This window comes from Pongo abelii, chromosome 1 (genome assembly GCF_028885655.2).
Source record: "Pongo abelii isolate AG06213 chromosome 1, NHGRI_mPonAbe1-v2.0_pri, whole genome shotgun sequence".
NCBI classification, from domain to species: domain Eukaryota; kingdom Metazoa; phylum Chordata; class Mammalia; order Primates; family Hominidae; genus Pongo; species Pongo abelii.
In genome coordinates, this window is record NC_071985.2 from 207,295,590 (window position 1) to 207,323,473 (window position 27,884).

Sequence of the window (27,884 nt, forward strand, 5' to 3'; positions counted from 1 at the left end):
ATGTACAAGGTGCTCCCCATCCCCACTCGAATCAGAGAGGCCGCGCCAGGCGGAAAAGGGTATTGCCTGGGAGGAAGGAGGCCCAGGTTAGGATCACAATCGATGATAGTTGTTATTAAATAAGAGCGATTTGCGGACAGAGTGGGGTTCTCTGGCCGACTTCCAGGAGGTGGCGCCGTCCGCACCCCGTGGATTTCTGTGCGGCTTCCCCACCGCGGTGATGACCGGATTCCCGCTCCCGGCCGTAAGTGCTTCCCATAGGGAGGAGCAAGCCCCAATGACCGTGGCAGAACGATGGCAGAGTGGGCTTCGGCCCCACCAGTAGCTAAGGTTCCGGTTCCAAGCCTACTCGTGTCACACCTTGGGCCCTGCGCGGGAAGCCAACCACTCGCGTTAGACCCTCCCATTCGGCAAGACCACGCCCATTCCGAACCATCCACCTCCCCGCCGCAACCGCCCCCCGTGTCCAGCTCCTCCTGCTCCTGGGGGGAGCCCCCTCGCTCGATCAGCCCCGCCTCCCCGCCTCTGTTCGCCCCAGGCCACTTTCCCTGTCCGGCGTCCTGCAGGTCTCGCTCTTGGGCTAGCTCACCCGGGGCTGCGAGGGGGCCCTGGCGCCTCCAGGGGCTTGAAGATGTAGCGCGGACCGGGCGGAGAACCACGCCCCCGGGGTGGGGGCAAGAGCTCTTGCCGAACGTCTGGGGTCTGCGGTCCTAGGAGAACAATGAGGTTAGGGGTCCTGGAGAGTGCCCCAGGGCACGGGCAGCATCTGGATCGGGTCACCGCCCGCATGGGCTGCGGGTGGGGCCGCTGTTTGCTAGGGGGCGGGCCGGAGGAGGCATTTCTCCGCAAATGCAGCGGATGCGGGTAGCCCCGGCGGTCAGGTGCTCCGACGGCCCGAGCCCCGGGTCTTTCACTCGCCATGGCCGAGCGGTGCGGAGGCCCGGGGGCCTGCCTGGCCCGCCTTTTGGCTGGGTTAGGGGTCCGGAGGGAGCACAGCGGGAAAGAGACCTCGGAGGCCACATCCCGGGATAGGTGAGGAGAGATGGAGAAAGGCCGCGTGGGGCGCCCCTGGGCCCTAGACCGTGTGTGTGTGTGTGTGTGTGTGTGTGAGAGAGAGAGAGAGAGAGTGTAGTGATCAAACAAGCGTGTATGTGTATCTCTCGAAGCATAAAAATATATGTGTCTTGGGAGTCCGAGGCGGGCGGATCATGAGGTCAAGAGATTGAGACTATCCTGGCCAAACAACATGGTAAAACCCCGCTTCTACTAAAAATACAAAAATTAGCTGGGTGTGGTGGCGCGCTCCTGTAGTCCCAGCTACTCCGGAGGCAGAGGCAGGAGAACCGCTTGAGCCCGGGAGGCGGAGGTTGCAGTGAGCCGAGATCCAGCCACTGCACTCCAGCCTGGCAACAGAGCAAGACACCGTCTCAAAAAAAAAAAAAGAAGAAAAAAAAATATATATATACACACACACACACGTGTGTGTGTGTTAATGTATCACAATTTTGGATGTGAATGTGGAATGGTCCCTGTGGTCTTTTAAACTTTACAACTTATGTGGACAATTTCCTAAGTCAGGCAGGCAGCCTGTAGACAACAGAGACAGTTTAAGGGCAAAGGCTGTAGTTCTTCCCTTCCCTATGGACTTTGATTCTCGCATCACAGATGATGTCTTCATATCCCTTTGTCATGAACCTGACAGGTTCCATCTGAGACCGTACTGCATTTGCACTTAGATGCCACGGAGAGGTTTTCCCCTGTTGTCCCCACCCGTGGAGGTAGCTCTAGATTGTAATAACAATAAGCCTTTATTTGCCACATGCTTCATACTTCACCTGGATTATCTCACGTAATCCTCACAGCAGCCCTATGAAGCAGATATTCCACATGATTCAGATAAGGAAATGGAGGTTCAGACAGGTGACGTCACCTGCCCAAAGCCACACAGCTGGGATGTGGTGTAGCTGGGACACAGGCTTTGGCAGTCTGACTTCAGAGCCCACATTTCTGAAGCTCTGTTGCCTGCGGGGACTGCCAGACTGCAAGCCAGGGGTCCCAGCTCCTAGCTGTAGGTGCCACTGGTTATATGACCCTGAGCAGATTGCTTCACCTCTCTGAGCCCATGCACTGGTAGCTAATGTCTGAGGGGTTTTGTGTGTGTGTGTGTGTGTGTTAGAGTGTTGTGGTTGATCAAATAAGTGTGTATGAGTATCTTGAAGCATAAAAATATGTGTATCAATGTACCAAGATTTTGGATGTTAATGTGGAACGCTCCCTGTGCTCTTATATCTTTTATGTATTTACTTATTCGTTTTTTAAGATGGAATCTTGCTCTGTTGCCCAGGCTGGAGTGCAGTGGCACTATCGCATCTCACTGTAGCCTTGACCTCCCCAGGCTCATTTGATCCTCCCACCTCAGCCTTCTGAGTAGCTGGGATTACAGGCATGTGCCACCATGCTTGGCTGATTTTTTGTACAGACAAGGTTTCACCATGTTCCCCAGGCTGATCTCGAACTCCTGGACTCAAGCAGTCTGCCCACCTCAGTCTCCCAAAGTGCCAGGTTTATAGGTGTGAGCCACTGCACCTGGCTCTTTTTTATTTTGATTTTTTTAACTTTTTTTTTTTTTTTTAAGTAGAATCAGGGTCTTACTCTGTCACCCAGGCTGGAATGCAGTGTCACTCTCATAGGACACTGCATCCTCAAACTCCTCCTGCCTCAGCCTCCCAAGTAGCTAGGAACATGCCAACATCCACCCAATCTTTTTATTTTTTGTAGAGTTGGAATTTGGCTATGTTGCTCAGCCTGGTCTCAAACTCCTGAGCTCAAGTGATTTGGTTTGGCCTCCCAACGTGCTGGGATTATGAGTTTGAGCTACCAGGCCTGGTCCCTTGTGCTGTTTTTTTGTTTTGCTTTGTTTTGTTTTGTTTCGTTTTTGAGATGGAGTCTCACTCTGTCGCCCAGGCTGGAGTGCAGTGGCATGATCTCGGCTCACTGCAACCTCCGCCTCCCAGGTTCAAGCGATCCTCCTGCCTCAGCCTCCTGAGTAGCTGGGACTACAAGCACGTTCCTCCACGCCCAGCTAATTTTTGTATTTTTAGTAGAGACGGGGTTTCACCATATTGACCAGGCTGGTCTCGAACTCTTGACCTCGTGATCCGCCCACCTCGGCCTCCCAAAGTGCTGGGATTAACAGGCATGAGCCACCGCGCCTGGCCCCTTGTGCTCTTTTAAAACTTTAAAATGTTTTAAACAGAAGGAAAAACATCCTGTGGAAGGCCAAGTCAAAAGGCGGGGAAGGCAGTATTGAGAATCTGAGAGCCCCACAGCTCCCCGGTCCTACATCCGTGAAGAGCATGGGGTGTGCTCTCACACGTGGGTGTTTGTGTGTCTGCCCAGTTACCTGGCAATTTGTTCTGATCTTATCATGGCACAGTTGTCTTCAGCCTGCGCCAGGGGGAGTGGGGGTGTGGTGGGGGCAAAATGAGGGCAGGGATTTGTGCTGCTCTGTCATCCTAAAGAGAGAGGAGAAGGTCCAGTCACCCTATGCCTGGAAGCCTGGGTGCCTTGGGGTGTCCACACCCTGCCAGTGCCCTGCCCGCCCCCGCCTGGAAGACACTCCCTCCTCCTTTACCCTGTCTGGCAGAAACCTGCCCTATAGGCCCAGGCGGCACTGCCCCTCCCTCTCTAGACTTGGAGGTGCAAATGAGTCAGGGGTGGGGAGGGCCGGGAGGGGTTGTTCAGGCAATCTGCAGGGCCGGAGTGATGATTCTTGGCCATGCTACACTTGCTCTCCGTTCTCACCCGCCCTGGGAATGGGACTCCAGTACTGAGGCGGGGGCCTCTGACCCCTGCTGATTGCTGGGGGTGTGGAGTGCGCAGAGGAGGAGCCAAGGCACTTTCCCACCTTGCCCCCATTCATGCCGTGGTGTCCAGCCAACCTTTGGAGCGGAGTCTAAGCAAGTCATTTCACCTCTCTGGGCCTCACTTTCTGTATCCGAAAAACAGGAGGCACTAATATCCACCTTCTAGGATTACTGTGAGGCTTAGGGGAGATTATGTAGGTACAATGCCTAGTGCCAAGCCTGGCACACAGGAAGGCCTCAGCAAACGGCCAACTTTTGCATTATCAGGGCACTGTCTTTCTCTGTATTCCAGCCCCATAACAGGCCCAGCCCCCATTTTGCAATCAAGCCCATTCCTGTCTCTTTCTTTGCCTCTGGGGGTGAAGTGGACAGCTGGGAGAGGGAACAGAGAAGAGGCTGCCACATAATCCTTCCCCAAAATGTGTTAGGAGTTCATCCTGCTGGGCTGTGGGCCCTGAAAAAAGGTTGGGGGAGAGGACTTCCGGGTCCAGACTGGGGGTGATGGTATTGACACAGGAGGAGGCTACTTCATTCTCTTCCCCCTGTGCTTCCTTCCCAGGCCTCGGGATGGCCGGAGCTGCTCTGACCTAGCCCAGGGTACCACCTGCAATGTCAGTCTCAAGGTAGGAGAAAATCCAAAGGGGAGTGGGGAGGGCAGGAGCTCTGGGAGGGCTGAGCAGGTTGTGAGAACCCGGACTGACAAGTCAGACAACCGGAGCTCCAGTCCTCCCTCTGCCACTGATCCACCATGTGACCCTGGGCAGATCATTCCCCTCCTTGAAACCTCAGTGTTCCCTTCTGCAAAATGAGGACAATAATGCTCCACTCTCAAGGCTGTTGTGGGAGATAAAGTAATGGATATGGGACATCCCACACGGTTGGGGCCCGGACTTTCAGGAAATGTGACTTCCTAAAGCTGGGATCTTCTGGGGAGGGATGTAGGGGCAGAGGGGCCTCGCTTGTCTCCATTCTCTTCTTTGGTCTGACCGCCTTCCATCTTTGGTCCCTTTTCCCCACTTCCTGGCATGGCCCCTCAGGGGTGAGGCTGGGCTAGTGGCTTAACCTCCTGCCCCAGTTTCCTCATCTGCAGTGGGGACCTGAGCCCTGAACTGAACAGTGAAAAGGTGTTCTTCCCTTGGAGGAGTGAGGGCAGCCTCCTCTGGAGGTGGCTTAAGCAGCCATGTGTCTCTCTTGGGTCTTAAATACCATGAGTAATTGCCAGTGTTTAATTGCCTTCTTGTTATGTGTTGGGCCGTCTGCATGGACTATCTTGTACCATCTGTACCGCACTCTCAGGAGGCAGGTACTGTTATTATCACACCCATTTTCCACATGAGGAAACTCAAATGCAAACGGTATTGCAGCTATTATAGGAAGCAGCAGGGCTGGGATTCAAGCCCAGGTTGCCTCGACCCAAGCCTCCAGGTTGCCTCGATCCAAGCCTCTAGGTTCATCACTGTACTCTTGTCTCTTGAGATGGTCAGCCCCTGGGGAATGAGAAGCTGCATCTGTTTCATAGATGAGTAAATTAAGGCATTTGGCAGCAAGGACCCCTGCTAGGAGGAATTTTGGCCTCCTCTGTTGCAAAGGAAACAGCCCATCTTTTAAAATGGGTGGTTTTGGGGGCAGTGTCCATCTGGGTCTGGGGTGCTGAGCCCTCTCCTCTTATCCCCACAGCCAGGCTGGACCCCAGGGGAAGACAGCAGAAGAGGTCAGGTGTTGTCCCATTTCAGGGGAACCCTCTTCTCTGGCTCCCTTATATCCCAGGTACATCCTCCCAGGTGTTCTGTCTTAAGCTGGGAGGGTACAAGAGAGGTGGCCACAGTCTCTCTGTTAGCCTGGAATGGGCGGAGGCCATGGGCACTTGAGGCAGGCCTTCCCACCCAGCCCTCAGCCCCAGGGCGGGGAAGCACCTCAGGACTGCAAGGAAGCTAGGATCCCCAGCCTTTGGGGGGCATGGCCGGCCAGGCCCTGGGTGCCTTGTCACCTGGGAGGGAGTGTGGCACCTGAGAGCTGGGAGCCCTCGCTGGCTTGCTGTGTGATCTCAGTCATGTCGCCATCTTCTTTGGGCCCCACTTTCCTCTTATATAGAATGGGAAGGGGTGAGTTAAATGCTGAAGGGCCTTCCCAGAGCTCTGTCCCTTTGTCCAGCTCTGGTGGCCTTGGCAGCCTCTCCCTAGGGCAGCTTACCTTGGTGTCAGAGCCCTGTTCAGCTTCCCTGTGACAGGGAAGGTACCAGGTTCCAGCGGTGCCTGGAGGGCAGGGGGAGCTGTCACCATGCCCCCGCCTCTCTCAGTGTCTGTCTCTGTTTTCATCCAGGCCCAAGGCCAGAGCTGCTCAGAATGGGACATCCATGTAGGGGGCCATGGTGATTTCTGGATTTGGAAGCAACAAGGAATCTCGGGGGGTCCTGCTCAGTCCCTGGGGCGCCTACAGAGGCCAGCGGTGGGCAGCACCTTCGACCTGGCCAGCCATGCCTCCCTGGGGCCTGAGAGCCTGGCCCTGGAAGTGGCCTCAGGAGAGCCTGCTCGTGCCAGGCTCCCCCCATACCCAGGGCCTGCTCCTGGACATGGGGAGCAGGGATCCTCAGGCTGCACCTGTCAGCAGTCTCCACCCACAGCTTCAGAGGTCCCTCTGAGGCCTGAGCCACCCAGCAACCTGGAAGACGCACCCCTGCTGCCCCGCCTTGCATCCTTCCCCAGGGCAGAGGGGACAAAGGGCAAGCCTGCCACCCCAGGGACTGCCTTGCCAGAGCCTGCCCAGACCCTACACATGTGTCCCTCTTCCAGGAGGACCCGCTACTACATCACTGTCACCCTGCTGGGACACAGGCAAGCACCTGGGGAGGAGGGTGAAGAACCGGCCCAACCAGCTCCACCCCCCTGCGGCCCTGAGGAATCCGAGGGCTGGTGGGAGCCTCCCCAGGGGCCACGCCCCATCACAGGGTGCCGGACAGCCCCGCCCCAGGAACCCCAGCTGAGAGCCCAATCGCATCAGGGGAGCACGGCCCAGCAGCAGAAGCTCCAGGCTGGCTGGACACCTGGGTCCCCACGCAGACTGTGAGTAGAGATCGGTCTCTGTGGGGAGATGGGAGGGGAGACTGGCCTGGCTGCCCTGTCTTGAGACTTTGCCTATTTCCTGGGCCTCTCCAGTTCTAGGCCCATTCATTCAGGACGCTGAGCTGACTCTGCCTTCCCTCCCTGCTCCAACCCTGCCTTCCTCTCTCTCCCTTTGCCCACAGGCTACCTCCTGGAACCCACTGCTTCTCACCCCCACTGTCCATCTGAGAAAGGGGAAAGCCTGTCAGGGAGAGGATGGGCAGAAGGGGGTTGCCTTCTCCACAGTACACACCACTCCCCAGTTCTGTTCAGGAGGCCACAGACTCAGCCTGGGAATTGGCACCCAGCCTAGGTGCTGAGTGTCCTGAGGCGAGCTGCTTAACCTCTCTGGGCCTTGAGTTGTTGAGAGGATTTGGTAGCTGAAAATGAGGAAGGAGGAGGTGGTTACAGGAATATACTTTGAACTCCAGAGACTGGGGGTGCCAAAATAGCAGGGATGCTTATTAATTATGTCTCAGTGACAGCAATAATTACCCCACCTGGCTCTGCGCTGGAAGCCAAAGGAGCAGGTGTTGAGTTTCCCAAGCCTGGATTTATTTGTGTTGAAATGACTCTCCTAAATCTGCCTGGGGGACGCAGAGGTGGAAGGATGTGTTCCCCAAAACTCATCAAGGAGGGATGAACATGGAACCTCCCAGGGATGACCCTGAGGAGGAAATGAGCCTGGGGTGGGATTTTGAACGGTGCTGAAGAATGATGGGGTGGCTGTCATTTGCAATTTGTTTTCTAAGCATAATTTTATTTAATCTTCCCAACCATCCTATGAGTAGGGACTAATCCCAACCCCTGCCTTCTAATTCTAGGAGGCTCTGAAAGGTTAAGTCACTTGCTCAAAGTCAACTAGAAAGTGAAGGAGCTAGAAACTGAACTTAGATTTCTATAACTCCAGTACCTGTGCTCTAACCACTGCTCCATCCTGCCTGGAAGAAGCCTCTTTGGCCCTGTGCAGAGAGTGGAGGGTTGGGTGAGATTGCTGTGTGGGCTCCAGGGTTTTCTGGGCTCCCATGGCGGTGGATTGGGCAGCGTTGTAGTAGCAAAGGCAGAACCAGGGATGCTGGGGTCCTCCAAGCAGGGGTCAATGTGACTGCTTCCGTGCCAAGGAAGAGGGAGATGTAGGACCCAGGCTGGCTCTGAGACCTGCTTGGATGCCTCAGAAGTCAGGGGCTGGGGGAGAAGGGCTACAGAGAGAGGGAAGGTGGGTGGAGGAGGCTACCCTGGAGAGGGGGACGGGAAAGAGAAGTAGGGTTAGCTGGCGGGATGTGGTTTCTATCTGCCACTACCTGGCTATTTTGGGCCCAGGTGGATAATGACAGACTCAGGGGGGAGGCTAGGGCTCACTTAGAGTGGGGGGCAGGTGACCTCCAGAAACATCATCCTTCTATGTCCCTTTCCTGGGAGAAGTTTCTCTGGGCCAAGATTGGCAAATATGGGAGTCGAGAAGTGAGACATAGCTGGGACTGCCAGTGGGAATGTGTAAGATAGGTGTGCATCCAAGCGTCTGTGTCCACGTTCAGGGGTAGGTGAATTTCAAGGGGAAGAGAGCTTGTGGCTGTGAACTGACTGTGTGTGTACTGTGAATGTGTGCACGTGTGTGTCATTGTGTCTGTGTTTCTGTGTGTATGTGATTTGTGTGTCTGTTGTGACTCTGACTGCCTGTGCATGTTTGTATTTCTTGGGTGAGTGTGTTTTTGTGTGTCCCTGGTTGTGTATGTTTTTGTAGGCATCTAGGTGTATCTTTGTGCCTGTGTGATTGTGGGTCTGTGTTGGTATCTGTCTGTGTGTCTGTGCCTGCGTCTGTGTGACACAGCATGTGTTTGCCTGCATGTGGGCCTGTGGACTGGTTTGGCCTAGTTTGGGGGTGACTCACAGGTAAGTGGGGAGAATCCAGGACTTGTTGGGTTAGACAAGGCTCTTTCCCACACTCCCCCCGCCCCCTCCTCAGCCTCTCCCTTCCCAGCTCCACACGCCTTGTTTGGAGGTCACAGGTCACGCTGCCAACAAATCCACTTCTGGTCTGGGGCCCTGCAGACGAAAGGGCTCTGGGAATGGCCCCTTCTGCTGGCCCAGGAGAGGCACCCTGGGTCATTGTATTGGGGTATGTCTTCAGAGCAAGGACAAAAGGGGGCATCTATAGACAGGCACATTCCAGCAGAGTCTGAAGGACATTCTAGCAGTCATGACTGTTCAGGGACAGGGCAGGTGAACTGTCAACTGGTGACCTCCCTGTCCCTGGAGGTATGCAGGCAGAAGCCAATGACCACATGCTTGTGGAATGACTGGCTATCAGGGGTGTTGTCCAGGGGTTGGGCTGGTTGAGAAAGACGTTAAATTCTGATTGGTAGGAGGTCATTGACAATATCTGATCTGATGATCGGCCGCTTCCTTTAACATTGCTCTCCTGTCGCTTTCCTGATGCCTGTGGCGCTTTCCAAATGTCCTTGTTTTTATGTCTAATTCCTTGGCCCCTGGTTTCTTAATATGCCACCCTTCATGGGAAAGTTGGCTCTGGTTCTGGTTGAGTCTAGCCAAGGCCTAGCACATCCCTTGACGCAATTAGCATTGAATGAGTGAGTAATTGAATGAATGAATGAGTTAGAGCTCAAGCTTTGCCATTTACTATAAGCACCATCAGAGACAAGGAAGCTCGGAGAGTGGGAGGCAGGTGGACAGGGGTTAGGAGGTGCTCGGCGAGGGCGTCAAAATTCATTTAGGGGGAGTCCCAGCGAGGAGGGCAGGGGTCGCATGAGGAAAAAGGGAGTTCCCTAATGGGGACAGGGGAGTGGGTTGGGGCCTCAGTGAGAGGCTAAAATCCAGAGCCTTTGGTGTCTGGCTGTGTCCTGCTCTCAGGAAGCCCTGGCCTGGGAAAAGGACCAGGGCTCTACCTAACCTCTCTGCCTTCCAGGCCCCCTTGGACCCTGTCCCTGACACTGTCATAGCCACCAGCGGTCCTGGAGCCAGGTCAGGCTTCCCGGGGCCTCAGTCTCTTTCATCTCTGCCCCTCATAAAACCTGAGTCACTGCTGTGGCCACAGGGAAGGGTCAAAGTTCCGAATTCCACCAGCTTCTCAGGAAGGAGCACAATGGGAAATGGGGGAGGGGAGTGGGGGCAGTGGGTCCATTTCCCGCCCAGAGTCAGGTCTCTTGGAGGGGTACCTCATGGAGAAGGCCCAAAGACTGGGGCTGAACAGGCTGGCCTCTATGGGGTTCGTGGGGTCTAAGAATAGGATTGCCCTGGTCAGTATAGCTTGGAAGTCAGGGAGTGGGGGTGGAGACGCCCTCCAGGACTGACGTGGCTCCCTGTAAATGTAAACCCCCAAACCAGAGACTCAGTTATAGGATACATATATTAGGGAGTTTGGTATGGTGGGTGAGCACTTAGGGTTGGGGTTCAAGTCTTGATTCGGCTACTCTGTGACTTTGAGCAAGTTTCTTAACCTCTCTGAGCATTTAAAAAATCTCATCTGCAAAATGGGAAGGTATGATCTAATTTATTAATAATTTATTCTTTATGAGGTCTCAAGCTCCTGGGATTCTTCTGAGGCTTCAATGGGACAATGAATCTAAAGCACTTAGCAAGGTGTTTGGCAGAGTAAGCCCTCCCCAAATGGCTGTTGTTGTTGTTGTTGTAACTATTAAAACAGAGAAATTCACCTGAGAGTTCCTAGGGAGCTTAGTCTATTTTCTGCTGCTTATAATGGAATACCTGAACCTGGAAGCCCAAGGTCAAGGGGGTGCATCTGGTAAGAACCTTGTTGGTGATTCTCTGCAGAGTCCCGAGGGGGCTCAGAGCATCACATGGCAGTGGGGCTGAGGTGCTAGTTCAGGTGTCCCTTCCTCTTCCTATAAAACCACTGGTTCGGTCAGGCACAGTGGCTCACATCTGTAATCCCAGCACTGTGGGAGGCAGAGGCGGGCGGATCTCTTGGGCTCAGGAGTTAGAGACAAGCCTGGGCAACGTAGTGAAACCCCATCTCTACAAAAAATACAAAAATTAGCCAGGCATAGCGGTGCACGCTTGTAGTCCCAGCTACTCGGCGGGCTGAGGTGGGAGGACTGTTTGGGCCCAGGAGGCAGAGGTTGCAGTAAGCTGAGATTGTGCCACTGCACTCCAGCCTAGGCAACAGAGCAAAACCCTGTCTCAAAAAAAAAAAAAAAAAAAAAAAAGCCTCTAGTCCTACTCCCATGATCACTCATTAATCCATTAAACCACTAATCTATTAATCCATGAGTATATTAATCCATTCATGAGGCATAGCCCTCATAACCCAATCACTGCTTAGAGGCCCCACCTCTCAATATTACCACATTGGGGATTAAGTTTCAACATAAGTTTTGGAGGGGACAAATATTCAAGCCATAGCAGAAGCTTAGATGGTCTTCTTCGGCAGGTGTTAATATTATCCTACATTTAGTAAGGGAGGTTATGGAGACCCAGAGACATCAAGGAAGAGTCAGAAAAGAAACAAGACCCAGGCCCCACCCCTCCAGGACGGAGGGTGACACATGCTCTGCTGAGGACGATCACAGGAGCAGCTGGACATGCCCCAGAGCCGTGGCCTGGGGGTAGGAGGGAGGATGCCTGGTTATGAAATCAGAAGATGGGAATTTAAATCCCTGCTTGACAACCTCATAGCCGCGTCATCCTGGGCCAGTCACTCCTCTTCTCTGACCCTTGGTTTCTTAACCTTCAGTAGGGAAAAAAATCACAGAGGACAGAATCGAGGGAAGAGTGCATTGTAAAGCCCAAGTGCCCTAATGGAGCCAAGGGGCTCCGTTTATTTACTTTTTTTTATTTTTATTTTGAGACAGAGTCTCGCTCTGTTGCCCAGGCTAGAGCGCAGTGGCATGATCTCAGCTCACTGCAACCTCCGCCCCCCAGGTTCAAGCAATTCTCCTACCTCAATTTCCCAAGTAGCTGGGATTGCAGGTGCCCACCACCATGCCTGGATATTTTTATTTTTAGTAGAGACTAGGTTTCATCACCTTAGTCAGGCTGGTCTTGAACTCCTGACCTCAGGTGATCGGCCTGCCTTGGCCTCCCAAAGTGCTGGGATTACAGGCGTGAGCCACCACACCCAGCCTTATTTTTGTTTTTATTAAAAACTTTTTTTTTAGGCCGGGGGCAGTGGCTCACATCTGTAATCCCAGCACTTTGGGAAGCCAAGGCGGGTGGATCACTTGAGGTCAGGAGTTTGAGACTAGCCTGGGCAACATAGTGAAACCCCATCTCTACTAAAAATACAAAAATTAGCTGGGAATGGTGGCACATGCCTGTAATCCCAGCTACTCAGGAGGCTGAGGCAGGAGAATCGCTTGAACCTGGGCTGAGATCGTGCCACTGCACTCCAGCCTGGGCGACAGAGCGAGACTCCATCTCAAAAAATAATGATAACTTTTCTTAGAGATAAGATCTCTCTGTCACTCAGGCTGGAGTGCAGTGACACGATCATAGCTCATTGCAGCCTGGGCTCAAGTGATCCTCCCACCTCAGCCTCCAGGGTAGCTAGGGCTACAGGCACACACCACCATGCTGGTTAATTCTTTTAATTTTTTGTAGAGACTTGTAGAGTCTTGTTATGTCACCTAGGCTGGTCTAGAACTGCTGGCCTCAAGCAATCCTCCCACCTCTGCCTCCCAAAGTGCTGGGATTACAGGTGTTAGCCACTGCCCCCAGCTCTGAGAGGCTCCATTTAGACCTACACTTGCACACAGACCTGCCCCTGTGCTCTGGAGACCATCAGCAGGTGCTCATGCCTGTACACATGTGTGCACACCTGCTAACGTTTGGTCACAAATCTCCAAGGTGACAGCAGAAAGTTGATGAGCCAGCAATTTAGGTTATAAGGCGAGCATTTTGGGTGTGGTGGCATGTGCCTGTAGTCCCAATTACTTGGAGAGTTAACGCAGAAGGATCACTTCAGCCCAGGAGTTCAAGGCTGCAGTGAGCTACTGCACTTCAATCTGGGCAACAGAGCAAGACTCAGTCTCATAAAATAAATTAAAATAAAAAGATAAAAATTTAGGCCAGGCACAGTAGTGGCATATAGCCGTAATCCCAATGTTTTGGAAGGCCAAGGTGGGAGGATCACTTCAGCCCAGGAGTTGGAGACCAGCCTGGGCAACATAACAAGACCTCAAAATACAAAATAAAAACTAGCTGGGGCTGGGCACGGTGGCTCACACCTGTAATCCGAGCACTTTGGGAGGCCGAGGCGGGTGGATCATGAGGTCAGGAGATCAAGACCATCCTGGCTAACACGGTGAAACCCCGTCTCTACTAAAAATACAAAAAAATTAGCCGGGTATGGTGGCGGGCGCCTGTAGTCCCAGCTACTTGGGGAGGCTGAGGCAGGAGAATGGTGTGAACCGGGGATGTGGAGCTTGCAGTGAGCCGAGATCATGCCACTGCACTCCAGCCTGGGCGACTGAGCGAGACTCCGTCTCAAAAAATAAATAAATAAATAGAAATAAAAATAATAAATAAATAAATAAAAACTAGCTGGGTGTGGTGGCGTGTGCCTGTAGTCCCAGCTACTCGGGAGGCTGAGGCAGGAAGATCACTTGAGCCCAGGAGTTCGAGGCTGCAATGAGCTATGATCACGCCACTGTACTCCAGCCTGGGTAACAGAGCGAGATCCTGTCTCAAAAAAAACCAAAACAAAACAAAAAAAAGACAAAAAAATGCGGGGGGAGGTTTCGTTGTTTCTTTTACTGGACTCTGGCAAGACTCCAGTTTTGTGGCTGAGGACCCGGATGCTTGAAGGGGAGAAATGGCCAGTTAGTGAGCAGCTAAGGAACCCAGCTCTGCTTAAGGCCAAAGCCCATCTTTCCTGAACAGAGTTAGAACAACGCTTGCCCAGTTTTCGGCTTTCTAGTTTTCAGCTCCTGGGGGACTAGACCTAGGGCTCTGTGGGCAGAGTCCCAGCCCCCCCCATAGACCTGTGGGTCAGCTGCGTCTTCCCTTCTGCCTTCTTCCTTTTCTCTCCTTCTGGGCTCAGGCCTCAGCTTCACCTTTGAAGGACCCTGACCTAGGAAATCACCTGAAAGTCAGGGAGAGGGATGGATGAGGGGCTCTGATCAACCAAATCAGAGCTAAGACTACCATGCCTATTTCACAGATGAGAAAGCAATGACCCAACAGGCCAAGCGATTTGCCTGAGGTTCCCGGCCTGACCGGGGTAGGGGTGGTTATTTGCCTGAGGTTCCTGGCCTGACCTGGGTAGGGGTGGTTATTCCGTACTTTGGGAAGCCACTCTCACCACCCTCTGACCCTCATCTCTCTTATTCCTCTGCAGGGAGCTGGACCACAGTGGGACAAGGACACCTCCAGACAGGTTGCCGGGGCCCCACATGGAGGAGGCAGGTGGGCCCACGGCCCAGGCCAAGGCCCGAGTGGTAAGTGCCACATTGACATGGCGGCAGCGGCCCCCTGCCCAGGAAGAGATCAAACATGGTTTTCACAAGGTGTCCCTGGTGTCAGGGGCCCAGATGGAAGTCCCCCAGAAGGAGATGTTTGAGTTCAGCCGTCGAGAGGAAGTCAATGGCTTTGCAACACAGGAAGAAGAGACTGTCAATTGCCAGGGCCCTCGGGATACGGCTGGCTCCAAGAACTTCCAGAGCCATGGACCCATCTTTTCCAAGAAGTACATACCACCTCCCAAGGAGAAAAGGCCTGAGGGGAGGTTGAAGGAGGCTGTGGACCAGAGTGATGGCAGCCGCCAAGCTCCCAGGACTGAGCCCCCACGTGTGGGAGCTATGGCCAGGACTGAGCTTTTGGTTCCCCTGCCTGGGCCCCGAGAGCCAAGTCCCCACCCAGGTGTAGGTCTCACCAGTGGTAGCTCCCGGAGCCTCGAGGAATACCGAGTGACATGCACTGTGCGGACTGCCACGGTGGTGGGAGGTCATGTGGACCGGCGGGTGAGCAGCTCTGTGACTGTGAGGCCAGTGTCCTCAGGTGAGGCCCTGCCACGGGGCCGTCAGGTCGCCCGCATGGTGCCGCCAGTGGTGGTGGGCTCCCCACCAGGCTCGCCCAGCCGCAGCCAGGCTGTGAAAGTGCTAAGTAACCTCGTGCCTGCTGGACACAGCCCCCCTGCCAGCCACCTGCCCAGGCCCACGGCTGACAGGCCAAGGAGCACAGGTCTGGGCAGCACAGTGAGGGCAGCCTTGAGGCAGCTGCCTGAGACCAGGACAGCACAGCTTAAAGACAGCTCTGCCCTGGCCTCTACAGGCATCCCAGCCAGTGCTCCCCTGCCTAAGAATCAGGATGCCCTTGCAGCCTGTCCGGACAGAGACCAGGGCAGAGCCCCGGATGCCAGGGCCTGTGAGCTCCAGCAGGTGCTGGGAGCCCCCAGTTCCACTGAGCTCCCTCTCCAGACTTCTCAGGGTCAAGCATCTGTCCCCTCCTCTCCCAGACTCCAGACCCATGTCCCCTCTCCGGGCCTAACTCACCCTGCAAAGCAGCCTGTGGTGCCCACTCACCCCAGGGCCCAGCTCACTCCCTTTGTTCTGCCCCCTATAAAAAGGGAAGGGCTCGTGGACCCCCCTGCTGCCACCGTCCTGCCCATGGTGAGGAGCGAGCATGTGACAGTCCCTGGACAACCTCCTGCTCCATCCTCTACAAGAAGGAAGGATGTCCCCAGCCCAGGAGGTCTTTCTGCTCCATCATCCCCAAGGAATAAGTTTGTTCAGAACTCTGAAAATGTCCCTGTCCTCCCCTTCGCCCAGAGGGAGGTGGTACGGGGCCCCGGTGCTCCTGCTGCCTTGTCCCCAACCCCGAAAGAGGTCGTGAAGGGCCCTGGTGCTCCTGCTGCCTCATCTCCCACCCGGAAGGAGGTGGTGCAGGGGTCCAGTGCTCCTGCTGCCTCGTCCCCCACCTGGAAAGAGGTCGTGAAGGGCCCCAGTGCTCCTGCTGCCTCATCTTCCACCCAGGAGGTGGTGCAGGGGTCCAGTGCTCCTGCTGCCTCATCCCCCATCCAGAAAGAGGTCGTGAAGGGCCCCAGTGCTCCTGATGCCTCATTTCCCACCTGGAAAGAGGTTGTGAAGGGCCCTGATGCTCCTGCTGCCTCATCCCCCACCCAGAAGGAGGTGGTGCAGGGGTCTGGTGCTCCTGCTGCCTTGTCCACCGCCCCAAAAGAGGTCGTGAAGGGCCCTGGTGCTCCTGCTGCCTCATCCCCCACCCAGAAAGAGGTTGTGAAGGGCCCCGGTGCTCCTGCTGCTTCATCCTCCACCCAGAAGGAGGTGGTGCAGGGGTCCAGTGCTCCTGCTGCCTCGTCCCCAACCCAGAAAGAGGTTGTGAAGGGCCCCGGTGCTCCTGCTGCCTCATCTCCCACCCAGAAGGAGGTGGTGCAGGGGTCCGGTGCTCCTGCTGCCTTGTCCCCCAAGTCAACTGAGGTTGTCCAGGGCCCAGAAGGCAGCACTAGCATCCAAAAAGAGGCTGTCCAGGGTATTGCAGGCAGCCTTGCCCCACCCCTCACCAAGGAAGAGACTGTTCAAGGCCCAACTGCTCCTGCTACCTCACTCCCCAAACAGGATAAGGGGGTCCAGGACTCTGAAGGGAGCCCCATCTCATCTCTCACCCAGAAAGAGGTTGTGCAGGACCCCGCTGCTCTCCCTGCCCCATCTTCCTCAGTGGACAGGGTGTCCCCCAGCCCAGGAGGCACCCCTGCCCCAGTGCCAACAGGAGCAGAGGCCAGCACGGAGTCCCAGCTTGTCTCTGATCCCACCGAGGGCAAGACGTGCCCAGAGACATCAAGGGAGGAGGATGAGGTGGCCCTGGCCGCTGACCTGGAGATATTCCTGGATACCCTGCGGAGCATGGAGCCCCCTGAGATCCTCCGCACTCACCGGCTGCCACGAGCCCCTCGCTCCTCCTACCTTTCCATGTACGCCACACTGCCTGCCATTGAGGAGGACCAGCCGGGGCCATGGGTGCTGGGCCCTGGCCCCCAGGAGGTGCCTTCACTGGAAGAGAAAGAGGAGGAGGAGGAGGAACCAGAGAACCCCTATCTGAGTGATGATGAGAAGCTCCAGCGCAGGCAGGAGAAAGCTGGGCCCAGCCCCTCCAGAGACCTCCACCCTGCCAGACCCACCCAGGTCTCCTGCTCTCCTCTGGAGATGATGAAGAAGCATGTAGCAGGAACCAAGGGCCCCCACTCAGAGCTGGGATTGGAATTGCAGGGAGGCAGCAGGCCCACTTCCCGTCTCGGAGGCAGCCTTCTGTTCGGCAGTCTGGTGCCTGCCACCAAGGAGGCCTCCACCCCGGAACCACTGGGCACAAAACTATCTGCTCTGCAGCCCCATGGGGCACCGGGGCTCAGGAAGGTGCCAGGACAGTTGCCCCTGCTTTGCAGTGAAAGACCATCCCCAACGGAGAAGCTTGCCTGTTCCCTGCCCCTGGAGGGGTGGGTAAGTGAGGCCTCGGGTGGGCAAAGGAGGTGCCTGGCCTCACCTGGGTCAAGGCTTGGGTGGTGTGAAGAGAGTGGTGCTGGGAGTCAGAGTCTGGGGGCAGAGGCTTCTGTCTGAAGTCTGGTTCAGCTGACCTGTGGAAGCCACATCTCTCTGGGCCTCAATCTCCCTATCCTTACTGTGGGAGGTTTGTACTGTGGATTCCAAAGGGTGTGGGGGCTCCAAGATCCTGGGAGCTGAGGAAGGCGGGTGATGAGCACCGAGCTCCTGGGACAGGGTGATGAAGCCCCTGGGGGTTGGGAACAAGTGTGAGAACCCTCTATGCGCCAGCTCCTTGGGGTTGGAGGTTAATAGGGAGGATGTGGGATCCTTGGAATGGCAGGTTGTGGGGAGGCAGAAAAGAGGTGACCCACAGGACTTCTTTATCACCTGCCTCCGTTTCAGAGCCCAGCCTTAAAGACCCAGGGCAAGCCGAACACCAGGCCTGGAAAGGTAGGGTTGTGGGGGCAAGTGGGTGGGGGCAGCAGGAGGCAGGGGCCTGGGGTCAGGGCCTGAGGACCGCTTCTGTGCCTTCTCAGGTGATCTTCTTCTCGGAGTCTGGCTGCCAAGGCAGTGGCAGGGAGGTCTGGGGAGACATTGTTGATGCCTCAGGCTGGGCCCCCGTAGCCTCCATAAGGGTAGTTCGAGGCTGGTGAGTGGGGAGTGCCCAGCAAGGCACCTGGCTGTGAACCTGGGGGCGTGCAGAGGGGAGTGAGGAGTGACCAGGCCAGCCTGGGAGAAACCCCATCAGCTACCCGGCAGCCCTGGGCACATCCTCCTCACCATCTGTGACCCTGGAATCTCTGTGCCCACAGCTGGGTGCTGTATGAAGAGCCAGAGTTCCGGGGTCAGAAGCTGGTCCTGCCTGAAGGAGACGTGGAACTCAGAACCCCAGGGACAAAGTGGAGTCCCCAAGGCATCGGCTCCCTAAGGAGGGTTGTCTGGGTGAGTGAGTTGGAGGTGGGAGATGGCCTCAAGTGCCTAGAGTTGAAATCCCTGAGGCCGGGAGCAGTGGCTCACGCCTGTAATGCCAGCACTTTGGGAAGCCAAGGCAGGTGGATTGGCTGAGGACAGGAGTTGGAGACCAGCCTGGCCAACATGGTGAAACCCCGTCTCTACTAAAAATACAAAAATTAGCCGAGTGTGGTGGCATGCGCCTGTAATCCCAGCTTCTCGGGAGGCTGAGGCAGGAGAATTACTTGAACCCGGGAGGCAGAGGTTGCAGTGAGCCTGGATTGTATCACTGCACTCCAATCTGGGCAACAGAGTGAGACTCCGTTTCAAAAGAAATTCCTGGCAGAGATCTTATAGGGTAGTGAGCAGAGGGGCTTAATGTGGACTGGTCTGTAGATTCCTGACCGTGGAGCTGACTGGGGAAGAAAGAGATTCTGGGGAATGGGCAGCCTGGCTTGAGGAGTCGGGGCCCAGGCAAGAGGCCAAGCTCAGCTTGGGAAAGCAGCCTGGGGAAGTTTGAGTGGATGCTCAAGCAGGAAGGGGAGAGAGCAGCAGAGACAAGGTAGGAGTGGACGTGGGGGTTACCTGCCCCCCAGGGGCCAGCGTGCAGACCCCCCAGTCAGACCCGAGGTGCCAGGCATGTTTGCTCATTCATTTGTTCACAGATGCTCACTCATGTCTAATATATGCCAGGCACCGGTGCCAGGCAATAGGCAGTGGGGGGAGATCTCTTTGCCCTTCAGGACTTACAGTCAAGCTAGGCTATGAGGATTGGGTTTGGAGCAGGGATGCCATATAGCCAGACTAGGGATTTATAAACATCCCACTGGCTGCCAGGTGGAAAAAAGAGGGATCCTGGAGGCAGGGAGACCAAGAAGGGCTGTGATTTCCAGCCAGGGGCACCTCTGATTTTTGAGGAAGGGCTGTGTGGTTTGAAAAGTTAACATTATAATTTCAAAAGCCAGGTGCAGTGGCTCACGCCTATAATCCCAGCACTTTGGGAGGCCAAGTTGGGGGATTACCTGAGGTCAGGAGTTCAAGACCAGCCCAGACAACATGGGCTCTACTAAAAAATACAAAAATTAGCCAGGTTTGATGGTGGGCACCTATAATCCCAGCTACTGGGGAGGCTGAGGCTGGAAAATTGCTTGAACTCGGGAGGCGGAGGTTGCAGTGAGCTGAGATCATGCCATTGCACTCCAGCCTGGGCAACAAGAGTAAAAAAAAATTATAATTTCATGTGCTGTGCTGTGAAAACAACAACATTGTTGTTTAATTTCAAGCTTAATTTCAAAATTAAGCTTGATACCAGAAGGAAGAGCAATGACTCTAAAAGCAGTGTCTATCAGGCATTTTGGTTCTTTTGGTTTGTTTGATTTTTTGATTTTTGTTTCTTTTTTTTTTTTTTTTGAGACAGAGTCTCGCTCTGTCGCCCAGGCTGGAGTGCAGTGGCACGATCTTGACTCACAGCAGGCTCCGCCTCCCAGGTTCATGCAATTCTCCTGCCTCAGCCTCCCGAGTAGCTGGGACCACAGGCACCTGCCACCACGCCCAGCTAATTTTTTTTTTGTATTTTTAGCAGAGACGCGGTTTCACCGTGTTAGCCAGGATGGTCTCGATCTCCTGACCTCATGATCCGCCCATCTTGGCCTCTCAAAGTGCTGGGATTACAGGTGTGAGCCACTGCGCCTGGCCTGATTTTTGTTTCTAATGAAAGAATGAATAACTGAGTCCAGAGCTGTTGCAATCTTCCTGGTAGGAGATGATGAGTGCTCATTAGGCTTAACTAGGACAGTGGCCCAGGAGGAGGGGATAGTTTTCAAAGCCTCTCCAGAGGCTGGGCATGGTGGCTCACGCCTGTAATCCCAACACTTTGGGAGGCTGAGGCAGGTGGATCACCTGAGGTCAGGAATTCAAGACCAGCCTGGCCAACCTGATGAAACCCTGTCTCTACTAAAAAAAATACAAAAAATTAGCCGGGCATGGTGGCAGGTGCCTGTAATCCCAGCTGCTTGGGAGGCTGAGGCAGGAGAATCGCTGAACCCAGGAGGCAGAGGTTTCGGTGAGCCAAGATCACACCACTGCAATCCAGCCTGGGCAACAAGAGCAAAACTCCGTCTCAAAAAACAAAAAAACAAAAACAAAACAAAAAAAAAAACAAAGCCTCTCCAGAAACACACAAATGTTTGTGGACAATTAATTGTGAACTTCTGACAATAAATTCATCTTCATATGGGAGGTAACAACTACAAGAGAAAAGCAAAGGCTTTGAAGTCAGATGTTTCTGGATTCCTTTGATTCATTCAGCGTTGATTGGGCGCCTGTTATATGCCAAGCACATGGGAGGTGCTGGGTTGCAACAGTGAACAAAAACTATACTGCTCTGCTACTTACAAGCTGTGTGACCTTGGGCAGGTTGCTTAACTTCTCCCAGCCTCACTTTCCTTACCTGTGACTGGATGAATAACGCCCACTGGGAGGACTAAATGAGATAGGGTAGGACATGACCTTAGCACACTGCCTTGCATGCAGTAGATGCTTCGTACATATTTGATGAATGAATGAGTAAATGAAAATGGTCCTGGTGGGGAAGAAACACTCAGAATACAAAGAGGATCTGCTGCTTCCTGGGATGACGTGCAGGCAAAGCCAGTCTAGACAGAGGCAGGAACCGTACCTAAAGAAGCAGTCAAAGTTGGAACTCAGGAAGTGGCTGTCCATCTTGCTCATCCTCCCACCAGGCTGGAAGTCAGGCTACCCAGAGGCAGGGCTATGGGCCTGGCACTTTGCAGGTTCTCCCGGGAACTTTTGTCCCAGGTCCCAAAGGTTCAGCAAGGGACCAGCAGGGGCTTTGGTCTCAGGCTTGTTTGGCTGACCTTGCAAAGACCACCCTAGTCACTTTCCTGGTCTCTGGGGGAATGGCTACAAAGGTTTTCTCAGAAGCTATTTGGAGCCTGGGATAAATGGACTTGGGGAAGCGGGGTGTTGTCCAAGGGGGGCTGTTTATATATCTTTTCTTTTTTTTTTTCTGTTTTGAGACGGAGTTTCACTCTTATTGCCCAGGCTGGAGTGCAATGGCGTGATCTCGGCTCACCGCAACCTCTGCCTCCCAGGTTCAAGCGATTCTCCTGCCTCAGGCTCCCCAGTAGCTGGGATTACAGGCATGCCCAGCTAATTTTGTATTTTTAGTAGAGACCGGGTTTTTCTATGTTGGTCAGCTGGTCTCAAACTGCTGACCTCAGGTGATCTGCCTGCCTCGGCCTCCCAAAGTGCTGGGATTACAGGTGTGAGCCACCACGCCCGGCTGTTTATATATATTTAATTTCCCCCCTCCTTCCACAGGACTACAGCACCCCGGAAATCAGCCTCTTCTCTGAGGAGGGCCTCAAGGGGGAGCAAGTGAAGCTAACAGAGGCCTTGAAGAATTCCCAGGGTCTGGAGAAGCCCCTGCAGGTGGCATCTGCCACCGTCTCTGCAGGACTGTGAGTCTGGTCTATTCTAGAATCCCCTCATATGACATTCACTGTGCTGGGTGCTGGGGACACAGAGGTGACAGAACACAGTTCCTGCCTTCAGGAGTGCTCAGTCCACTGGTGGGGACAGGCAAGTAAGCAGACAATAGCAATTCAGATTTTTGGGGTGAGGGAGCACAGAAAAACACCATACCATCAGAGGCAGAGTGTGGAACTCAGAGAAACCTTCCTGGAGGAGGAGACACCATGCTGGGATGAGTTGGCTAAGAATCTAAGCTCCATGAGGGCAGAGATTGTGTATGTTTGTTCACTACTGTATCCCTGATGCCTGTAGCAGGGTCTGGCACAGAGCAGATGCTTCTAAATATTTGTCAATTGAAGGAATGGGGAAAAGAGTATATCTGGCAGAGGGAATAGCACATGCAAAGGCCCAGAGAGGAGAGAGCTAAGCTTCAAATTTTCAGTGTAGCCGGTGTAAGCAACAAGTGGGAAGAACTGAGGCCCAGGGAGAAGGAAGAGGCCAGATTGCAGAGCCTCTTTGCATAGCCGGGCTTTATTGTGAGGCTAACAGGGAACTACTGGGGTTGTTGAAGCAGTTTTCCATGCATGCTAGAGAAAAATGCTCCAGCTGCTGTGTGAAATTAGAGAAGGCAAAGCCAGAGGAAGGGAGACCAATGTGGCTACTGCAAGAGATTATACGGGACTGATGGGAACCTCCGCGGAAAACCTCCTTTTCCCCTCTAAACCTTCCCTCCCGCCCACCAATCTGTATCCCTTGAAGTCTGGGGTGCAGCAGCCTCTCTGCCTTCCCCCAGGTGGCTACTGTACCCCAAACCATTATTTGAAGACACTCCCTACATCCTGGAACCTGGAGAGTACCCCACCTCAGAGGCCTGGGGCACATCGGACCCTAGCGTGGGCTCCCTGAAGCCCATGAGATTGGTAAAGAACAGGGCACACTCACAGGCCAGGAGGTCTAGGCTCTGTCCCTGGTCCCAAGTAGCTGGTCCTGCAGTCTGTGGGAAGGGATGGGGGATGAAATGTAAAACAGCAACCCTTGGAGACTGCTTCCTGGGAGCTTCTATTGGGAATGGGAGTGGGAGGAGAGGGAGGATTAACCTAAGAGATGGGGGAAGAGGGAAGACATGGGGTTGGAGTTCTCGGGATCAGGAAAATCCTAGATCCGCAGCCCCATCTGTCTTTCCCATCTCTGGGCTGGTGTCTCAGCTCTGTCTCCTCTGCAGGGCTGCCCAAGTGTGGAGAAGCCAGGGGAGCCCAGGGTAAGAGTCTGGGCTTAAGAGCCCAAGAGGGCCTTTGGTGGTGGGGTGCAGGTGTTTGGTTATCGTGGTCTGGGCAGGAAATCCAGAGAGGAGGGCACTGGGGGCCAGAAGCGGGGTCTGGGGGGATGGGACCTGATGGGCTCCCTGGGAACTGGCTTTTGATGTGTAAGAAGGTCAGAGGTCGGAGTAGAGATAGGAATTGGGTAAGGGATGGAGTTCAGCAAGGAGGTGGGAGGGCTGGGGGATGCCACATTGGCCTGATGCTGGGCAGAGCCATTCCTGAGCTGGCTGGGTGTGTTTGGGTCCAGATGACTCCCCGCTATCCTGACAGCCCCTTTCCCCCAGGCTGTGGTGTATGAGGCCCCAGGCTTTCAGGGCCGCAGCTGGGAAGTGAGCCGAGACATCTACAACCTTCAGCAGCCAGAGGACAGCCAGAGCCCCCACCTGGCCTCTGTGGGGTCCCTGAGAGTTCTTGGGGGCTGGTGAGAACTCAGGACCCTTCCTTCTATTTCATCACCTCTGGCCTTTACCCTTGGGAGTGGGGAGTGACCTGGGCTGTGTAGGGGTGGGGACAGCTGTCTCATTCATCCATGGGCCTCCTATGACTGAACCTGCCTGTCCATCCTCCTGCTTTTCCCAGCTGGGTGGGCTACGAGAAGGAGGGCTTCCGGGGCCACCAGTATCTGCTGGAGGAGGGGGAATACCCAGACTGGTCACACTGGGGAGGCTATGACGAGTTGCTGACCTCCCTCCGGGTCATCCGGACGGTAAGCAAAGGCAATTGGCCCATCCCTCTGCCTCTGGCCACAGCCAGACCTCCCCCAGTACAGTTTGTGGAGGGAAGAATTTGTACCCCCTCTCCGTGTTCTCCCTCGAAGTGTTCCCAGAGGTCTAGCCTCTCTTCCCCTGCTGTTCTTCTCCAGGCTGTACTGATAGCCTCACCCCTAATTCCCCGGGTGGGCTGTGACCCTGGGGTCTGGGCACTCCCAGGGGTTTCGGTTTGTGGGCGGGAGAGACCTGACTGTCCCTGGGGACCCAGGACTTCGGGGACCCGGCCGTCGTGCTATTTGAGGCCATGGACTTCGAGGGGCACGGCGTGGAGGTGAGCAAGGCATTGCCGGATGTGGAGCTGGTGCAACACGGCCCCAGCACACAGGCCATCCACGTGCTCAGTGGCGTGTAAGTGACCCGGGCTCCGGGAGCGGGGCGGGCCCGGGCGAGCCGGGGGCGGTTCCAGGAGAGGTGCAGGCTCCGTCCCAGCTGACCCGCGCCCCGCCCTTCCTGCAGGTGGGTGGCCTACCAGGAGGTGGGCTTCTCCGGGGAACAGTACGTGCTGGAGAAGGGCGTGTACCGTAACTGCGAGGACTGGGGTGCTGGCAACAGCGCCCTCGCCTCGCTGCAGCCGGTCCTACAGGTGCGTGCCGGCCGCGGGGGGCGGGGCCTCCCCGGTGGCGGGACCTGGAGTTCGGGTGCGCCCCGCCCACACGCAGAGGTAGAGGGCTGGAGGACCTGCCTGGGCGCTTGGGGCGGGGCCTTGGAAGGGGGCGGGGCCGAGGGCGCGGCCGCGGGGTGGGCAGTACTGAAACCTAGAGGAGCCGAGGCTAGGGGCCCGCACCCTCCCTAATTCTCGATTCGGTCCCTCCCTTCAGGTCGGGGAGCACGATCTGCACTTCGTCTCAAAGGTAAGGCGGGGACTCCGCAGGGAGCCGCTGGGCTCACGTCTCTCCCCTCGTTTCAAACCCCTCCCCTCCCCGCTGTTCTCGGCCCCACTCCATCGCCCTCCTTTCCCCTCATCTCCCCTCTCTGCCTCCAGATTCAGCTTTTCTCCCGTCCCGACTTTCTGGGCGAACACTTCTCCTTCGAAGATGACCAGGTCGCTCTGCCCGCCTCCTTCCGACCTCAGTCCTGCCGGGTCCACGGCGGCAGGTGAGGACGTGGAGGGGTGGAGGGCTGGGGGCGCTGGGGCAGAGGCGGGGCTGCAGGAGGAGAATCTTTCAAATGATTTCCTTCCTTTGGCTACCTTGGGATGAGCTGTTCTGTCTTGCGCAATTTTAAAACTAACAAAATAAAATAAGGTTTTAATGGAAAATGTAAAACTGTAGATTATATAATATAAAGATAAATCTTGTTTCCTCTATCCGTGTGCTCTTTTAAATTTTCAGTGGAGTATTTTAAATCCCTGACCCAATGTAAAATTTCATGGGTACACACTTCAACGTGTGTCTCTAATATGAAAGAACATTTTCCCCACGTAGCCACAAGTCATTATCACATCTAATAAAATTAATAACAATTTGTTCATATTACCCAATACCCAGTCCGTGTTCAGATTTCTCCCATTGTCTCAAAAATGCCTTTGTGAAATTAACTTGTTTTTCTCAGCATCCAAATAAGGTCCTTGGGCCAGGTTTCCTCACGTTGGCCAGGCTGATCTCAAACTCCTGGGCTCAAGCCATCCGCCACCTCGGCCTTCCAAAGTGCTGGGATTACAGGCATGAGCCACCGTGCCTGGCCGACCCCAGTAGTTTTTTTGTATTGTTTTGTTTTGTTTTGAGACAGAGTTTTGCTCTGTTGCCCAGGCTGGAGTGCAGTGGCGCGATCTCAGCTTACCGCAACCTCCGCCTCCCAGGTTCAAGCGATTCTCCTGCCTCAGCCTTCCCAAGTAGCTGGGATTATAGGCATAGGCCACCAAGCCCGGCTAATTTTGTATTTTTAGTAGAGATGGGGTTTCTCCATGTGGGTCAGGCTGGTCTTGAATTCCCAACCTCAGGTGATCCGCCCACCTCGGCCTCCGGAAGTGCTGGGATTACAGGCATGAGCCACCGCGCCCGGCGACCCCAGTAGTTTTGATAACTTTCTTGATATAATAAAATGCTCCAGGATCATTTTGTACATTTTTTTTTTTTTTTGCTCCAAATTAGAATTGGCTATTTGCCAAGGAACTCTGGTTCCTTTTAGTGGCAAATGGTAGAGACCAAAATCTGCATGCTAGGTGTTTCAAAGTTATAATGCCCGTATTACAACTAATAGTAAAAACCACTGAATGCTGTTGGGAGTTTCCTGGGTTTTTTTGTTTGTTTGTTTGTTTTTTTGAGATGGAATCTTGCTCTGTCGCCCAGACTGGAGTGCAGTGGCGCTGTCTCGGCTCACTGCAACCTCCGCCTCCTGGGTTCAAGCAACTCTCCTGCTTCAGCCTCCCGAGTAGCTGGGATTACAGGCACCCGCCACCACGCCCAGCTAATTTTTGTATTTTTAGTAGATATGGGGTTTCATGATGTTGGTCAGGCTGGTCTCAAACTCTTGACCTCGTGATCTGCCCCCCTTGGCCTCCCAAAGTGCTGGGATTACAGGCATGAGCCACTGTGCCTGGCCTCTTGTGGTTCTTTTTGTCCTCAAGATATTCACCTATAACCTATTTGTTATGTATTAGTTCAAATTACTGTGTCTTAAACACATTTGAAATAATACTTTTGTGTGTGTGGTTATGTCACCAACCTAATATACAATTAGTTTCATTAATTTAATTTATTTTCAGTTTTAAGGAATATTTTTCATTTTTATCGATTTCTGGATATGTTTTTGTTTTTGTTTGAGACAGGGTCTCACTTTCTCATTCAGGCTGGAGTGCAGTGGTGTGAACACTGCTCATTGCAGCCTTGACCTCTTGGGCTCAAGGGATTCTCCTATTTCAGCCTCCTGAGAAGCTGGGACCATAGGTGCATGCCACCGCGCCCGGCTAATTTTTTAACTTTTTTGTAGAGATGGGGGTCTCACTTTGTTACTTAGGCTGGTTTCAAACTTCTGGGCTCAAGCAATCCTCCCTTCTTGGTCTCCCAAAATGTTGGGATTACAGGTGTGAGCCACTGCACCTGGCCCTAATTCGGTTTTCCTATGAATAATTACCATGAAGCTGGGCACGGTGGCTCATGCCTGTAATCCCAGCACTTTGGGAGGCTGAGGCAGGAGTCCAGGAGTTCAAGAACCACCTGGGCAACATAAGGAGACCCTGTCTCCACAAAAAAAAATTTTTATTAGGTGGATGTGGTGTCAGGCACCTATAATACTACCTACTCAGGAGGCTGAGATGGGAGGATTGTTTGAGCCCAGGAGTTGGAGGCTGCAGTAAGCTATGATCACACCACTGCACTCCAGCCTGGGCAACAGAGTGAGATCTTATCTCTAAAATAATAATTATTACATGAAATATTTACATGGTTCTTGCCTTAGCTCAGGCTGATATCACAAAATACCATAGTCTGTGTGGTTTAAATAAGAGAAATTTATTCTCTCACAGTTCTGGAGACTAGGAAATTCAAGATCAAGGTGCTGGCCACTTCACTTCCCCAGTGAGGCCTTTCTTCCCGGCTTGCAGAAGGCCACCTTCTTGCTGTGTTCTCATGTAGTGAAGAGCGAGAGTATGAGCTCCCGTCTCTTCCTCTTCTTTTTTTTTTGAGGTGGAGTTTCACTCTTGTTGCCTAGGCTGGAGTGCAATGGCGCAATCTCGGCTCCCTGAAACCTCTGCCTCCCGGGTTTAAGCAACTCTCCTGCCTCAGCCTCTCGAGTACCTGGGATTATACGCATGCACCACCACACCCGGCTAATTTTTGTATTTTTAGTAGAGGTGGGGTTTCTTCACGTTGGTCAGGCTGGCCTCGAACTCCCGACCTCAGGTGATCTGCCCACCTCGGCCTCCCAAAGTGTTGGGATTACAGGCGAGAGCCACGGCACCCGGCCTCTTCCTCTTCTTTTA

The 27,884-nt window shown here is 54.2% G+C and overlaps 1 protein-coding gene across 5 annotated transcripts in view; it reads left to right on the plus strand.

Annotated features, from left to right (window-relative positions):
* Nucleotides 1-474: 474 nt before the first annotated feature.
* The window catches only part of CRYBG2 (crystallin beta-gamma domain containing 2), a 40,212-nt gene continuing 12,802 nt past the window's right edge, over nucleotides 475-27,884 (plus strand). Inside the window, exons 1-17 of one of the 5 annotated variants that reach the window (XR_008516384.2) lie at nucleotides 475-1,032; nucleotides 4,426-4,489; nucleotides 5,544-5,633; nucleotides 6,186-6,925; nucleotides 14,280-17,388; nucleotides 17,833-17,880; nucleotides 17,967-18,079; nucleotides 18,243-18,372; nucleotides 21,724-21,863; nucleotides 22,670-22,796; nucleotides 23,099-23,134; nucleotides 23,480-23,616; nucleotides 23,775-23,901; nucleotides 24,174-24,313; nucleotides 24,422-24,548; nucleotides 24,784-24,816; nucleotides 24,948-25,060. Coding sequence is in view for 4 of the 5 variants with exons in the window: in XM_054539580.1 (XP_054395555.1) it covers nucleotides 920-1,032; nucleotides 4,426-4,489; nucleotides 5,544-5,633; nucleotides 6,186-6,925; nucleotides 14,280-17,388; nucleotides 17,833-17,880; nucleotides 17,967-18,079; nucleotides 18,243-18,372; nucleotides 21,724-21,863; nucleotides 22,670-22,796; nucleotides 23,099-23,134; nucleotides 23,480-23,616; nucleotides 23,775-23,901; nucleotides 24,174-24,313; nucleotides 24,422-24,548; nucleotides 24,784-24,816; nucleotides 24,948-25,060 (5,387 nt within the window). In the remaining variant the exon portion in view is untranslated. The remainder of the gene's footprint in view (nucleotides 1,033-4,425; nucleotides 4,490-5,543; nucleotides 5,634-6,185; nucleotides 6,926-14,279; nucleotides 17,389-17,832; nucleotides 17,881-17,966; nucleotides 18,080-18,242; nucleotides 18,373-21,723; nucleotides 21,864-22,669; nucleotides 22,797-23,098; nucleotides 23,135-23,479; nucleotides 23,617-23,774; nucleotides 23,902-24,173; nucleotides 24,314-24,421; nucleotides 24,549-24,783; nucleotides 24,817-24,947; nucleotides 25,061-27,884) is intronic. The other 4 variants (XM_054539580.1, XM_054539594.2, XM_054539587.2 and 1 more) reach the window with 4 other exon arrangements.